Raw genomic sequence first — 16331 nt, forward strand, 5'->3', positions numbered from 1 at the left:
TTAAAACCACACCTCCCACACTGACGACATCACAATTCCCCCCCAAAGCCCTGAGATTACTCAGCCTGAGCTCTTCTTGGGTCCATCTCAGAGCTACGGAGCCTGCAGAGAAGGACAGTGCCAGTGAACTGATCCAGAGGCCAAGCAGAACACAGAACGGCCCCACTCGTCATAAACAATCCCCGTAGGTTAAAAAAAAAAAAAAAAGGCAGAGCCGTATTATAAGCCATCCTTGCATGCAGATGTTTCTCTGGTGCCAGGCGGTGGGTGGGTGGTCTTACCTGGCTTCCCTGGGACCTCCACCACAGGGGGGAATCTGTGATGGGGGCTTTGCGTGGCGACGTTCCCCGCGCTGCCTGAATCCTTGGTGGGCTGGCTTGTGGTCAGCTGCTCTGGCATCACCGCATTGGGATCTAAGAGCCAAAAGGGAAAAGTCAAGGTGAAAAAGAGAGTCCCGTCTCGGGGGAAGGGGGCCCCGGGGGGCTCAGGTGGGGCACCGGACTGTCTTAGGCCATAATCAGTTTGGCAACAGCCAAGGAAAGTGCCAGCGTTTTGCCAGAAGCAGGAGCTGAGACGAGAGACTATTTGCAGGAAATATATCAGACAGGCAGGTGCTGAAGGAACCAGTGGAAATCCCATTAATCACCCCTTCGGTTCAGACTGCCCCCCCCAACTGTTCCATACAAGCTGTCCTCTTTAAGATTCATTCATTCATTCCTTTCCTTTCCTTCCATCCCTCCATCCCTCCCCATCCATCTCCTTCCTTCCTTCTCTCCTTCTTCCCTTCCTTCCTTTCTTCTTTCCTCCTTCTCGGATCACCCTTCCCCATTAAACACCAGCCTCTGTCTCAGAGGACCAATCACAGCACTCTGTTCAGCGGCTAAACCCTGCATTTAGACAAAAGAAATAGCTAAAATGAGGACCAAGAAAGTTTGCTTTCTGTTCAGCTATGGAGCTGCTCACGTGTATTTCCAATTCTGCAATCAAATTGAAAACAATGCAACGTTGTATGTCATGTCACATGCTGCTCCTCTTCCGTGGTTCTTCTGAAGTCAGGAAAAAGGGAAGGGTGGAGATATTGGCAGATTATGGGAAGCTCCCAAGATCATGGAGGACTTGCCTGTGGCCACCAGTCAGCTGTTTTGCCCCCTTTCCTATCAGGAACCAACAGACTGCTCCATCCAAAGCTAGAATTAAGCTTCATAATAGTTGTTTACTTCCATTGGTTCAGTGGTTGTTCAAAGTTAAGGAGGCACTGGAAGAAATGGACTTGCAACTGGTCCTCAAAGTTCTGACTCTTGCAGTATCCCCATGGCCACGTGACCACGAACCAGACACTTGGAGGCTCAGCTCACGATTATGACATGACCTGCTGGTCCCTTCAGTGCCATGGGGATTCTTAAGAAAAACCCTCTTTCCATTGGCCTGCACTGTCCAAGTGTTCGCTTTAATGTGTGGTTAGAATGAAGGTGTTTTATCCTCCAGCAAGTCATTAGGAACTGGCCAGGAAGAGAAAATTCCTAGGTGTTTTCCTGGGATCACAGAGTTACACTCTCAACAACTCTCTGGAAATCGAGTCACGGTTCCATAACTTCACAAGCCGCCACTTTACAGACTGTTGGCAAAGACAAACGTTTTCCAAACTGCCAGGTTTTGATATTGAAACTTGCAGTTGATTTATCCACCAGTATTTTATAACGCACATAAATTGATTCCGTTTTTCATTGACCACACGTACAGCTGATGGGAAGCACACAGTGATACGCTTCCTAGAGAGGCAAGCTTGCATATGAAGTCATTGCAATAATGCTGGGCTGTGGTTGCACTCATCCCCAAAGCATGTCACACCCAACTCATGCGCCCTTACTTCATTAACAAGGAATGTGGCATGCAGCTCAAGGCAACCCTGTTTCCCTACTAAAGAGCATCAAGTGACATCATTGACTGACCAAGGCCATGGCAAGGGGCAAAAGGTTTGTCTGCACAGGCCCACCTACTCATCACAACTCCCACAAGTAGAAGATTGCAACTTGGATGACAAGTACAGGAATTAACAAGTGAAATGAAAGGAGAAAATATATTCTCTCTCTCTCTCTCTGAAAGTAAGACAAAGGGAAAAGGCAAAACAGACCCAAGTGATGGTGTCTGAAGCAGAGAGGATGGGGGAACTTGGGGCCATGAAGGCACAATATCAATTATGCACGAGTGATCCACAATATGTACCAGAAAAATATGAATCACCGTCATGTAACGTATTACAAGGGCATCCTGAAGAAGGAACCCATCGGTTGATGGATGTGGCACCCTGGGCTCCTAGATCCCTAGGGGTGATAGCCCTTCAAGTCCTGGAAGGAAGTTGTCATGCCCGCCCCTAATCCTTCTCTTGGACAGGCTAGGCATATATCTAGTTCCCTCAACCATTCATCATACAGTTTGGTCTCCAGACCCTTTATCGTCTTTGTTCTTCGCACTTTGTAGGCTCTCACCATCTTTTGTTCTCAACTGTGATCAGAACAGTTCGTCCAAGTGTGGCCTCTCTAGTGCAGTATAAAGCGGTATTATAACTTCTCGTGATCTTGATAATCTCCCCTCTGTGGATGCGGGCTAGGACTGCATTGGCTCTTTTGGCAGCTGTAGGACACTTGTGGCTCATACTTAAGTAATGGTCAACTAGGACATCTAGAGATGTCTTTCACAGTTGCTGCTGTTGAGCCAGGTAGCCCCTATTCTGTATCTGCATGCTTGGTTTTGCTTGCCTAAGTTTTTCTTGTCACTGATTAATGGCGATTAGAATTGCTCTGAGTTTCCGTGTAGAAGTCTGTTTCAAGTAAAAGGTTGAACTGAACAGACTGTCCATAAGTCCAGGTAGCAAAGGAACGCATATAAGCCCAAATACAGAGCTTGCAAGGGAAGACTTGAGCGGACAAGGGAAACAAACCCATGATAGGTTCCAAATCTGGGACAAACCACTGTTTGGGGATGCCGGGGGCAGAAAAGGCGTATGAAGGGAAAGGAAAGAAGGGAAAGAGACTGCAGTAAAACAGGGTGAACTAGTAATATTCGCCACTTGAGGATGAAAAGGGGCCATGATGGAAAAGGACGTCCAGGTTGCCCAGCGCAGAGAGAAAAGAACTTGGTGATAGCAAAGAAATGTGAAAAAGGAGTTCAATGAAGCGATGAATGAAAAATGCTGTGGAGGAGAGAAAGTTATAGGAAGTGAAGACAGTCGAAAAGAATATAGTCAAGGAGAGGATGGAATGTTTAGGATCAAAAGTGCAACGGAAAATGCAGACCCATTTTGAAGGAAATTGTAAATTGTCTGCAGAGTAAATAAAGGTAGTAAAAATCTCTCTGATAACACAGGGAGAGCCTTCGAAGTCTGTTCTGGCCATAATCTGCCTCACTTAAAGCAACCAGATCATTTTGAAGATACAATATAATTTTATTAACATGCCGCCAATAAGCCACATAGGCGATCCTAGATTTACAATTGTAATTGAGTCTGGAATTTAGCTGTAAGTCATGCCAGTCGTTAATTGGGTCATCGCATGACTGGTCCAATTTTAGGATATTTCTTTGCGGCAGTCTTTAAGCAAATCACCCTCGTGTTAAGCAAACCCACAGTCATTAAGCAAACCCATTTGTCCGCAATGTGCCTCTTAGCCAGAAAACTGAAGGATGTGCTCATTTCCAGCAAAAAATGTCATAAACTGTGGTCATTTAGACCCTGGATGGCCTTAAATGCGGATCCAAGCATCAAAATGTGATCTCATGACCCGAGGGGGATGTTAAAAGCCAAAGTTGAAGTGCCTTTGACCTACAGCACCGAAAAGACAAGAGAAAAGGGCAGCAGAGGAAGTCAAAACTAACAGAAAACGAGCAAACTTCCACGGCCAGATTTCGAATCCAAGTAGTAAAATCCATCCAGACGGCTCCCCTGGCTGCTTTGCCAAGAGAACAGCCGGCTCGTGGGTCAAAAGCTAGCATGACGAGACAGGTTTCCACGTTTGATCTCAAAGAACAAATCCAGGGCTGAGCGCACCGGCTGCCTGGCGTGAAGCCCGAAGGATCCTTCAGCAAGAGAGAGAGGAGAGCATCGCAGGGGGGACAAAAGAGGGGCTGAGAGGCCAACCTTTGCTTCTGTGCCCGGAGCGGGGCTGCTTTTTAGTGCCATTGCCAGGTTAGGGACAAAACAAACCCCTCTTTCTAGTCCTTGAAAGATGCCAGGAGACAGGATCAATCCCAGTTTAACTGGATGCCCATTTGGAGGCTGTCTGAAGAGATGCAACCGTTCAAATAATCCAGATATTATCCTAGCTTAACATGCAACTTATGCTTAAAGACAATCCTGACGTGTTCGTAAGAGAGTAAATCAGGGCCCTGTGTAGCCAATCAACCAGGAAGGAGGTCAACGTGCCAAAAATATCTGCTTCATAAAAGCTCCTGATGATTGAAGTGGTGTCAGGCAAACTGGAAGACATCCCTACCTATAAGAGCAATTCAGTGCTGGTGTTCCTCCTTCAAACCAGTGAGACTTTTGAGTTCTCCCACTGATCCATTTTAGTAAAAATGCTAGGCTTCGGATGTCATTCCAGATGGTCACTGAACAGCGGGAGAAGAAAAGGGATCACTTTAAAAATCTGAAATCATGAACCACCTTAATGACTTCTGGACTTCAACAGCCACAGTTCCCCACTCCCACTTTAAATAAACTAAGTCGTATAAATAAGGGCTTCCTGCGTTTATCAGTGATTTGAATCCCTGCAGTCAAGGTTAGCATGATGTGAAGAACAAGGAGGGAACAAAAGACGTGCCTTTTATTTTTATCAAATTTATTTTAATAAAATGCTTTTGGAATAAAAATCTATCTAAAGGTCGTTTTCTATTTAAGGTACGTTAATAATTTAGTTTATTCAGCACGAAACAGGGCTTAGTTGTATAGCACGAGGCTGTATATTCTGCAATATTGGGACTGTCGGTGAGTCAACAGCAGGTCAGAGGAGGAGCCGCTGCAGAGCAGAGATGAGAGTTGTGGTTTAAAAATTATGATTTAAATCAACTTGATTTAAATAGCAACAGCACTTAGACTTATATACTGCTTCACGGTGCTTTTACAGCCCTCTCTAAGCAGTTTACAGAGTCAGCCTCTTGCCCCCAACAATCCGGGTCCTCATTTTACTGACCGCAAAACGGACGGAAGTCTGAGTCAACCTTGAACCTGGTGAGATTCGAACTGCCAAATTGCAGGCAGCCGGCAGGCAGCAGAAGTAGCCCTGCAGTACTGCACTCTAACCGCTGCACCACCGAGGCTCAGATCAAATCCACCCTGCTCTGCAGACAACGCTTTGGGCAAATACAGGCATTACTAGTCATGACTATTACTAGTCAATTTGCAGATTAAAAATTGGAAGCCAATCGCTGCCCCCACCCCCAGCACCTTGGCAACAGGCAGAGAAAGAAGCTCAAGTAGATTCATGGAATTTGCTAATGGGAGATTGTGGGGATCAGGCAATAAAATAATCAGACACTGAAGCTCAAACAAGGCACCTCTGAAGTACGCAAGGAACAGCAAGCAGAGCCAAACGCCAGGGCTCTAAGGGCCGCTTAACTGTCTCGGAAGGGGAGGCCTTTCAGTGAGGAAGCAAGTTTCTGGCTTGAAAAAGAACCTATACAGGTAGTCCTCGACTTACAACCACAATTGAGCCCAACATTTCCATTGTTAAATGAGACATTTGTGAGTGAGTTCTTCCCCATTTTACGACCTTCCTTGCCTCAGGTGTTAAGCGAATCACTGCGGTTGTTAAAGTAGTCACCCGGTTGTTAAGTGAATCTAGCCCCCCTCTATTGACTCTGCTTATCGGAAAGTCACATGACCCTGGGACGCTGCAACGGTCATAAGTATGAACTAGTCGCCAAGCGTCTGAATTCTGAACACATGAACGTGGGGATGCTGCAAAGGGCATAACTGTGACAAATGGTCCTAAGTCACATTTTTCAGTGCCATTGTAAACTTTGAACAGTCAGTCACTAAATGAACTGTTGTAAGCCGAGGACTACCTATATTTCCGCAAGAGTGACACTTTCCCAGGAAGCCAGAGAGAGGGAGATTATTGGGACAAGATGCAGGTGCAAAATGCCCACACAGGCCACAATCTAAACAGACCAAGCAATCTTCTAGGTCAGGGTCTCCAACCTTGGCAACTTTAAGACTTGTGGACTTCAATTCCCAGAATTCCTCAGCCAGCAAAGCAACTTTAAGACTTGTGGTCTTCAACTCCCAGCAAAGCTGGCTGAGGAATTCTGGGAGTTGAAGTCCACAAGTCTTAAAGTTGCCAAGGTTGGAGACCCCTGTTCTAGGACAGTGGTGTCTAACCTTTTTGGGTTCCTATGCCCAAAATTGTGCGCATGCTTGCATGCTCACCCTCGCATGCCAGCACCCAGAAGTCAATGTACGCGGGGGGGGCACGCCCCCTGTCCATGCACGCGCTATCCCCCCTGCCACCGCCTTACCTGCACTGTGCCTCCCAGCTAATTTTCAGCCCATTAGAGGCCTTTTTTTGGCCTCCCAAAGGCTTGAGGAAAACTTCTGCAGCCTTTGCAGGCCGAAAAATGAGCCCGTTTTGTCACTTCCGGTATTTCCCAGAAATACAGGAAGTGACAAAATGGGCCTATTTTTCAGCCTGCGAAGGCTTTCCTCAATCCTCTGGGAGGCCTTTTCCAGCCTAACAGGCCAAAAATCAACTGTGAGGCACATGCTCAGTGAGGCAAGTTTGCCTGCAGCTCGCATGTCAACACAAAATGCTCTGCGTGCCACCTGTGGCACGCCTGCCATACGTTCGCCATCAGGGTTCTAGGAGGTTTTCTTCGAACTGACTTGCTGACAAACAAAACCCGGGGAATGGACGGGAGAGTCTGGAGGGAAGAGAATTTCCTCTGCCCCACTCGCTTCCAGCTGTTCTGGCCTTCTGTCTGCCTTCATGTAGGGCTAGTCTAAAGGAAAGGGGGTGAGATGATAGCAGTATTCCACTATTTGAGGGGTTGCCACAAAGAAGTGGGGGTCAACCTATTTTCCAAAGCACCAGAGGGCAAGACAAGAATCAAGGGAAGGAAACTACTCCAGGAGCAACCTGGAATTAAGGAGAAACTTCCTATCCGTGATGACAAATCAATCAGTGGAACAGAAGTTGCCTTCAGATGTTGTGGGTGCTTCATTACTGGAGGTGTTTAAGAAAAGACCGGACAGCCACTTGTGTGAGATTGTATAGGTTCTCCTGCTTGAGCAGGGGGCTGGACTAGATGACCTCCAAAGTCACTTCCAATTCTATTCTATTCTAAGAGTTTTAATTCTAAGCTCCTCTGAAATGTCTACTATGCCCGTCAAACTTGCTCATCTTGCAGTTCCTCAGATAAACCTCCTTTAAATAGGTCAATTAAAGCCAATTAATTCCAGCCTGCATCTCTAGAACTAAAATTTAAATTTAGCTAACTACACCTGGATTCTGTTTTTAATCTTAGCACAATCAGCAAGTTTAACAACGAGCACTTTTCCCTGCTGGCAGGGCCATCAAAAATTGGATGGTGGCTTAAGCACAAAATCGGCCTAATAATAATCCTAGAAGAGGGGTCACTATTATCTATCGCATTTGGCATTTCGATCTGAAAAATTCTTCCCCAGGCATAAATTCCATCTAAGAATAACTTCTGGGAAACTTATTTGGTCTCATATATCTCAGACTGAAACTTCTCTGAAATCCTGTCAAGTTTATAAGACAAGCATCCAGGAGACTGAGGAGCTCAGCTATAAACAATGGGAGAAGCAAGTTGGGGGGGGGCTGGCCTGGCTTTTCTGGCATCTGCTTGAGTTAATCTGGAAACCCTCCTGGCTCTGGGGTGACTCTTACGCTGGAGCAAACCGGTGGCAACAGGTCACAGACTCACCTTGAAGGTCTTCTAGTCTCCAATGTGGATCTGGAGATGGCTTTAATAAATGGTTAGAAGCAGTCCTCGCTTAACGACTATGTGAAGTTGTAAGAGGACTGAATGAGTGGCACCTATGCCTTATCCTTGAACTTGCAAGTGTTGCAGAGCCCCAGTGGCCATGGGGTCAAAATAGCAAGAGCCCTTAGACTTCTATACCACTTCACGGTGCTTTCCAGTCCTCTCTAATCGGTTTACAGAGTCAGCCTCTTGCCCTCAACAATCTGGCCCCACGTTTTATCAACCTCTAAAAGGATGGAAGGCTGAATCAACCTTGAGCTGGTCAGGATCGAACCCTTGGCTGTAGGCAGAATAAGCCTGCAATACTGCACTCTATCCACTGTGCCACCAGGGCTCTTGGAATTCCATCCCTTGACCGCCGGCCTGCATTTATGACTGCGGGGGGCACTTCAGCTGTCCCCAGCCCAGCCTTTGGGCTGCCCTGCACAATGGTCAACCTGGACTCGGCTGCTTCCACCACCCATCCACCCACTCCCCCCCCCACACACAAACACACTGTTTGGCATCACTTTGGCCTTGACCATCCACATCCTCCCCATTCTTCCTTCAGGCTCTGCTGCTTCTCCAGTTTCTCCTACTCCTTTTCTCCCTGGTGTTGCTTTCACTTGGCACTGCTCCGTCCATCAGCTCCACTGTCTTCTGGGCCTTGTCTACTACCACGACGTCTCGTTGATTGGCCACTGCCTACCTGTCTGTGTGGATCCGGAAGTCCCACGGGATCTTAGCTTTCTTATTCTCCAGGATCTTCTGTGGGTTCTCCCATTTAGACTCAGGAGGGTCCGGCCCATATTCTATACAGATGTTCCTGCACCCAATGCCAGCTACTTGGACTGTCTCTGAGGCCTCTCTGCACAGCCTTGGATCCTGTCTAGTGTGAAGACCTCTCCTTCTAGGGATCTGGTGCTTAACGCCTGTTCTTGTGCTAATGTCATCAGAGCCTCAGTCCTCTCTTTAAGCCCAGCCCTCTCCAGCCACTGGTAGCATTTTCCCAATGTCTGCCATTTCGGCCCTCTGTCGATGGTATGTTCCAGGCAGGTTCTCATCTGGCCATGGCATGCCTTCCGCCTGACCTTCCTCCCACTCGCATCTGCTGCTGCCTCAGGTGCTCTCTCCGCAGCTCCTCTTTGGGTGCCATCTTAACTGATGTCCTCTGGACGCCCCGGGTTTCACCCAGGACAGTGGCCTTGACGCTGACCAGACCCTGACCTCCATACAATGTGGAATCCTCCATACATTGTGAACAGCTTGCAGGTCTTCACACCAGCAGCTTCCAGGTCTTTCTCTGGCCAATTCATTATACCGGTAGGGTATCTGATGACTCTTCTCTCATTTGTGTTCCCAGGTATCATCAGATTGTCCTGGTTCCTCAACATCTGATGAAGGCCTTGTTAATCCAGCATGGCTCTCCTATTTTGGGACACTCTCACGTTTTAAGGTGGGTAGGTGAAGCCTTGGGGGGGGGGGTCTTTGCTGGTAAGGCAGATAGCAGCCAGGATTTGAAACCCAGTCTCCCACACCAAAGGCAACACTTTAAACACTACAATATCCAGTCCTGGGAAAGAGGAAATGGCAAGTCGCTTCTGGAAAAACCTTGTCTAGAAAATTGTAGGGGTGGTACAGTTCAACTCCCAGAGACTCCCTTCTCCAATTTCCCCTTTTAGAATTTTTTTTTGCAAAAATGCCAACATTGGGCTGAAAACAATCCCCAAACTGATTTCAAGCAATGACAGGGGGGGAATTAAGCAAATTTAATATCAAAACACATATACACCACGCTGCCAGAACAAGCAAAGACAAGACCCAACCATTTCAGAAATCACACATAAATTGTTTTTCTGCTCAAATGCAGGCAGAAGAAAGACCTGCCAAACAGAACCCATACAAAATCAGAATTTGCCTATCGCCTCTATTCTCCATTTGAGGAAGGCAGAACTTTTTCATATCAGAGGTCCAACTGCTCCCTATGCCAAGAGCCTTTGGCTTTTACCAATCTGTCCCACCTGCCTTCAAGTAAGACCTATTAAAGCTTCTGCGTTTTGTTCAGATTTTACCACAGAATTACAGCTGCACACACTTGACTCTTCCTTTCCAGCATCAAGAACCTGAACCAATTAAAATTGCACAGAGGTTGGTATTTCTTTAACGTCCCCGGACACAGGCAGTCCCCTTTACATCTCTCCTCTCGGATGGAAATCCAAAGAGCAGAGATAGCAACAGCACTAGCACTTAGACATATATCAAGCCCTGGTCTCTAAGCACTTTACAGAATCAGCCTCTTGCCCCCAACAATCGGGGTCCTCATTTTACCCACCTCAGAAGGATGGAAGGCTGAGTCAACCTCGAGCCGATCAGGATCGAACTGCTGGCATTGAGCAGTGAGTCAGCCTGCAATCCTGCATTCTAACCACTGTGCCATCACGGCTCCTATGCACATGTCCCCAACCAACATGCATTGTAGCTTCTTTGCCAACTGACAAACACCGGTCTTCGAATTCATGGAATGCTTGAGCCTCTCAATAGCCAACAACATTCTGTCCAAGAGACACAAGGATCCCCCGTGATCAGAAAGGCTGGCACTGCATGCGCCAAGGAGGCACTCCCCACGATCCCAGCTGTCCAAAGGCTGTGGGGGGAGGGGGGCTTTGCTTCGGACCAGGAAAAACCTTTCTACCCTTCCATCTGGCTTTGGGCCAGGAGAGATCAAGCTGGAAAGAAAGAAACCTGTCAGTCAGCTAATGCTAGCAAGCACACCAATTCCCTCAGCCCAGCTGAGTCTGCTGCTATTCAACCCTGGAAGAAATCAACCTCACCTCTTATCTTCAAAAGGGCTGTGGGATAATGTTGGGCAGTTCCCCTGCTTGTCTGCTTGGCTTGTTTTCCAGGATGCCCTGATCTCTTTTTCCCTTTCCCACAACCGTTTCGCTTCCACAGCATTTTGCCTTTCCCAGAAACCCTGTGGGTTCCCTCGAGTGGGCAGTCAAAGGTGCCTAAGCTCCCATTTCCCCAACCCAGGAAATACCACTTGACCCTGGCGGCATATCATGGCATCCATACCTTTAAGCATTTGCCAGGTCTCCTTTGCAGCCTAGAACTGGCTGCATCAATTTTTCTGAACAAAACCAAGTCCCCACCCATCCCAGGAGGCCAGAAAAACCTCGTTTTTTTAATTACAACATTTGAAAATCCACAAAGAAGTTACTTTCTCAAAAACCTCAACAAAACATGTCAGGTTTCACAGAATGGGGCAACTTGCCGCAGCCAACTTGTCATAGCCGTTTTGCCACGATAAATTCACTGCGGCCAAATCGCCATGGCCAACTCACTGACCATGTTGAGCTGGCTGTGGCGAATTGGCCGTGGCGAGTTGTCCTAGGCCCCTAAGACTTCCAGTACCTTTACTTAGCTAGTTCTACCACAATTGCTATCAGCTTGAAAGATGTCATCACTGCAGATCTCCTATGAGAAGTTAAGATGGCTGTATTTCATATTGTCTGTGCAGGACGTATACGGCCAAGGGCAACTGGAGTCGTTCTTGGCAAATCTCATTAACCAAATTGACATTCTTATGCTGTTTTTGACTGTACTGGCTTTCTTGCTGAAACCTCAGCCTGGAATTCCGCCTCTTGGTTCCTACTTTGCAAGGCTGCCCATTTCTGCCCACATTACTTCTGTAGGCCATGCAAAAGGGCTTCCTGGACAGTAGCCCCAGCATGGAAAAGGTCTTCTTGGCATCCACTTTCCTGCGGGATGAAGCAGGTGCAAGGAAGGCCTTTATTCTGGGGCTTTTAAATGGGTTTAACGCCTTTCCTGCCTCCTTCTCTCTTAATGATGCACAATGTTTTGTTAAGCTTCCTCGACAAGGATAATAATTTTATTTCCATATGTAAATCTTGAAAGTGGAATCAAAGCTACTTTGGGGGGGCCCAATGTTGGAAACAGGTTCAGAACATCCAGGCTTCTTCCACACGGGCTCTGCGCCCCAACTTTCTTCTGCTCTTTCAAAGGCCTCCTAGCTGGAACCTCCCTCTTGCCTGATACGATAGCACTGAAGGCATTTCCAAAATTTCCCCCTCCTACTCCTTTATGTCTTTTCAGTGCTCTGTATTTTATAATTGCTGCCTTCTGAGGAATTATTGAGTCTGTCATCTGCACCTCTATAGCTGTCTGGTTTGGCTCTGCAACCCAACAGGGCAGACACAGACTTCAGAGGATAATTAGGACTGCAGAAAAAACAATTACTACCCACCTGCCTTCCATCGAGGACCTGTATACTGCACGAGTCAAAAAGAGGGCTGTGAAAATATTTACAGACCCCCTCACATCCCGGACATAAACTGTTTCAACTCCTTCCCTCAAAGTGACGCTATAGAGCCCTGCACACCAGAACAACTAGACACAAGGAGAGTTTTTTCCCCAAATGCCATCACTCCACTAAACAAATAATTCCCTCAACCCTGTTCAACTATTACAAAGTCTGCACTACTATTACTGTTAATCTTGTCATCACTCCTTATCACCCATCCCCTCCCACTTGTGCTTGTAGGACTGTAACTTTGTCACTTGTATCCTAACGATTTTTATTGACTGTTTCCTCGTATGATTTGATTGCTTATTTGTACCCTATGACAATTGTTAAGTGTTGCACCTGATGATTCTCGACTCTTGACGAATGTCTCTTTTCTTTTTATGTACACTGAGAGCATTTTGCACTGAAGACAAATTCCTTGTGTGTCCAACCACACTTGGCCATTAAAGAATTCTATTCCATTCTGTTCTGTTCTTTTATTTAGCTTCCTGAATCAAGGCAATTTAAACCTGCAAAAGGGATGGGGGAGGGAGGGTCTTAATTCTACCCCATGCCTAGAGAGGGGCAGCCAATCCCTCTCATCCATCAGGTGCTCCTCTATTTGGGGACAAGGGCTGCAGCCACCTGGCCGAAGCAAAGAGGAGCCTCTGCTCATTCGGAAGGAGCCACTTGGGGAAAGGACAGCTACGGATGGTCCTCTAGGTCAAAAACGTCTGGAACGCGAAGGAGTTTCCCAGAGGCCTTGCACTGAACCTCTCCAGGTCCCTGGACATTCTGGGAAGGACCCAAGTCACTCCAGGCCCCCAAAGGTCATCTCCTACCGTGACGCCAAGCTCCAGTCCGGATCGTTCTGCACAACTCACCCTGTCCCACTTTCATGATGATCTTCATGGAGCGTGTTTGGCACACTCCGCCTTCTCTGTTCTCCAAGCCCTCGAGGGACCCATTGGACGTGGCTGCAAGGAGAGAAGAAAAAGGCATGAGGGCTGTGGAAAGCCAGGAGGGCAGCGGAAGCAAGGTGACCGGTGAGCCTGAGGGCCTCCCCCCTGCCCAGGGCTGCCAGCGGGGGAAGGTTCCTCCACGCAGATCGGCTTGTTCTGATCCAGAGCGGCCCAACACGGTGGTCATTCCCTCTTTAAAGCTCTGAAACTGATCCAAGAGGGAGAAAGTGGGAGGGAAACTCCATCTAGACCAGAGGTCTCCGAACTTGGCCACTTTGAGACTTGTGGACTTCAACTCCCAGAATTCTCCAGCCAGCATAGCTGGCAAGTTTGGAGACCTCTGGGATGGGATCTCCTGCTCCATCTCCAAAGTCCCCCCCAGCCAACTCTGTTATTCTGGGCTGAGAGTCCTTCTCCTTGGCGGTTGTCCACTTGGTGGCCTTTGCCCCTCTCCCTAAGGTCGCACTGCCCACAAGAGAAGCTGCTCTTTTAAACTTGGCGAGCCAGGCGGATCCTAAAGAGGAATCCCAACGCCTGTTTGCTGGCCCCCAAACCTGTCGCACAGGACCCATGGCAGGCAGTTTGTGCAGATCTTAAGGGCTGCATTGCTGGCTGGAGAATTCTGGGAGTTGAAGTCCACCAGTCCACCAGTCAGTCTTAAAGTGGCCAAGGTTGGAGACCTCTGGTCTAGAGTTACTCCTGCCGCCCCCACTCTGCCAAGAGGATGCCAGTTCTACAGGGGGAGGTTGGACCAGCCCTGCCCAAAGCGGCTGCTGGTTCCTAGAGCCTCAGCATCCCCCCCCAGCTGAGCGGCCCCAGGTTTAGTTATTTATTTGATGACATTTATATGTGCAGCCCCATCGTGTCCGGACACGACTCCCAGCAGCTGACAAACGATAAAAAACTGCGCTGAAATAAAGCCAAAAATGACAACGGTGACAGAGGCTGTTCCAAAGGCGTTGGAGGGGAGGGGGACACAAAATGCAGAGGTGGGTCTCTTTCTAATCCAGGAGCCTCCTCCAGAATGGGACACACCTTTGGGCCCGCTGAGCAGATCTCCCGAGATTGGGAGAAAGGTGACCCTTCCCATTATGGGGACCCTGCTTGCCCCACTCATGGTGCCGGAAGCCCCCCACACACACACACATACACACAGAACCTTCAGCCACCCCCACCCCCCAAAGGGATTAGGCCGTCCCTAGGGGGCACATGCCAAAAAGAGCAGGTCCTTTTGTGCCTCCAGTTAACAAGCTTTTCTTAAAACAGGCAAGAAGGGGGGAAGGGGGGAATGGGGGGAGCCAGAGCCTGCCTTCTTACACCCTTTCTTCTCATTGTGCAGATTCGGGGGGGCACGGGGGTGGAGGGACTGGCCTCCTCTGCTCCCCTTAGAACCCAACCTAATTAGCAGCCCAGCACAAGCAGCCCCCTCCCCTAAGGCCTGAGGGAGAATAAAGCCCCCCCCCCGGGGTGGGGAACAGATAAGGCAGGGAGGGAGGGACGTCTCCCACCCCACCGCACCCCAATAAAGCAGAGCAAACACCACACCGGATCCTGAAAAGGAAATCTTTTCTCCCCCACAAGAAGGCATCTCTTTGTGTGCGGGAGTTGTGTGATCCAGGAGTTGTACGCTTTGCAGAATAAACAGACCAGGAAACGGGCCCTTCAAGGTCACCTAGTCCAGCCCCTTGCTCAAGCAGGGGACCCTCAACTTGGGCTTCAACACCCTGAATTTCAAGGAAGATTTGCACCCCAGGAAGATCCCGAGCAGGGCGGAGAGAGGAGGATGCCCAAGTGGTGGTTTCAATGGGAGGCTTGCAAACGGGGCTGAGAGGCTACTGGATATAAAAGGGGGAGCCGTAGGGATGTCTCACCCGTGATGGCCACTCCCTGCCCAAGTCTCCCCAAGACCAGGAATCCGACTTCAGGAGGTCCTGCCGGGTGCAAGATGGGCGCTGTGTCCCCCCTGGGAATCCAGATCAACGCACAGCCTGCATTTCAGGGCAAGGGTGTCCGTGGGCACTTTGAAGAGGGCATCCACTGAACCGCACACACACACAAAAAGCTTTTTAAAAGAGAAAGAGATTTTAGCCTCCCTCCTCTGTGGCAGGGGTCTCCAAGCTTGGCCCCTTGAAGCCTGGCGGACTTCAACTCCCAGAATTCCCCAGCCAGCTGGCTGGGGAATTCTGGGAGTTGAAGTCCGCCAGGCTTCAAGGGGCCAAGCTTGGAGACCCTGCTCTGCAAAGCTTCATCCAAGAATCGTGCAATTTTGCAGGATCTTGAAAGCCATGGCTGTCACCCACCCCAGGGGACAACACCTGGGCATGAAATGATTGCTAACCTTTCCCCCGGGCCATTGATGAACCCACCCCAGGAGGCCTTGCCTGCTGTTCCAGCAACCGTGGAGCGCAAATATTTGGCGCATGAGGCAGGCAGAAAGAATGGGGCTTTGAAGACTCCAGAAGGGGGAGGGGGAGGCCAGGCCGGCTTTTTCCTTGCTCCAGGCGCATCGCAGTACTGGGAGACCTTGCATAACGGCCTAATTTTAACTCGCGCAATTCCACATGTGCCAGACACACATCGTGCCCTATCTTCTGGGCAGCTGTGGGGAAGAACACGGCTGCAGAGCAAGGGGAACCCAGTAAATCTGGTGGAAGCAGGGCAGCGGTGGGATTCTACCAGTTCCCCTAGCAGTTCGTTGATCGTGCAGCTTGGGTGCGGGGCCAAACCGGTAGGATCCCACCCCTGAAGGGTGGGAGGAGGGTCCAGGGAAAGATCTCTTCACTTCAAAGTCACGTTTTGGATGGAGAAAAGGGGGAGGAATGAAAGAAGAGAACAGCTAGCAGACCCTCTAAAACAGGGGTCTCCAACCTTGGCAACTTTAAGACTTGTGGACTTCAACTCCCAGAATTCCTCAGTCAGCTTTGTTGGCTGAGGAATTCTGGGAGTTGAAGTCCAAAAGTCTTAAAGTTGCCAAGGTTGGAGACCCCTGCTCTAAAACAATAAGTGCAACCATGCACCTCTCTTTCCTCCCCCACGAATACAACGAATGAATTCCTAGGCAGTCACGGGTTGCAAAAGGCCAAACC

The 16331-nt window shown here is 48.9% G+C and overlaps 1 protein-coding gene and 1 long non-coding RNA gene across 2 annotated transcripts in view; one reads left to right on the top strand and one right to left on the bottom strand.

Annotated features, from left to right (window-relative positions):
• Positions 1-16331, top strand: part of LOC148129734 (uncharacterized) — a 795631-nt gene that overhangs the window by 709888 nt on the left and 69412 nt on the right. The window lies entirely within an intron of this gene.
• Positions 1-16331, bottom strand: part of EFNB1 (ephrin B1) — an 86677-nt gene that overhangs the window by 13612 nt on the left and 56734 nt on the right. Inside the window, 2 exon segments of the mRNA XM_087971990.1 lie at positions 282-413; positions 13168-13260. Of these exon segments, the coding sequence (XP_087828116.1) occupies positions 282-413; positions 13168-13260 (225 nt within the window).

This window comes from Notechis scutatus, chromosome 10 (genome assembly GCF_049901735.1).
Source record: "Notechis scutatus isolate UNSWTSFEM ecotype Mainland chromosome 10, rNotScu1.2, whole genome shotgun sequence".
Classification (NCBI taxonomy): Eukaryota; Metazoa; Chordata; class Lepidosauria; order Squamata; family Elapidae; genus Notechis; species Notechis scutatus.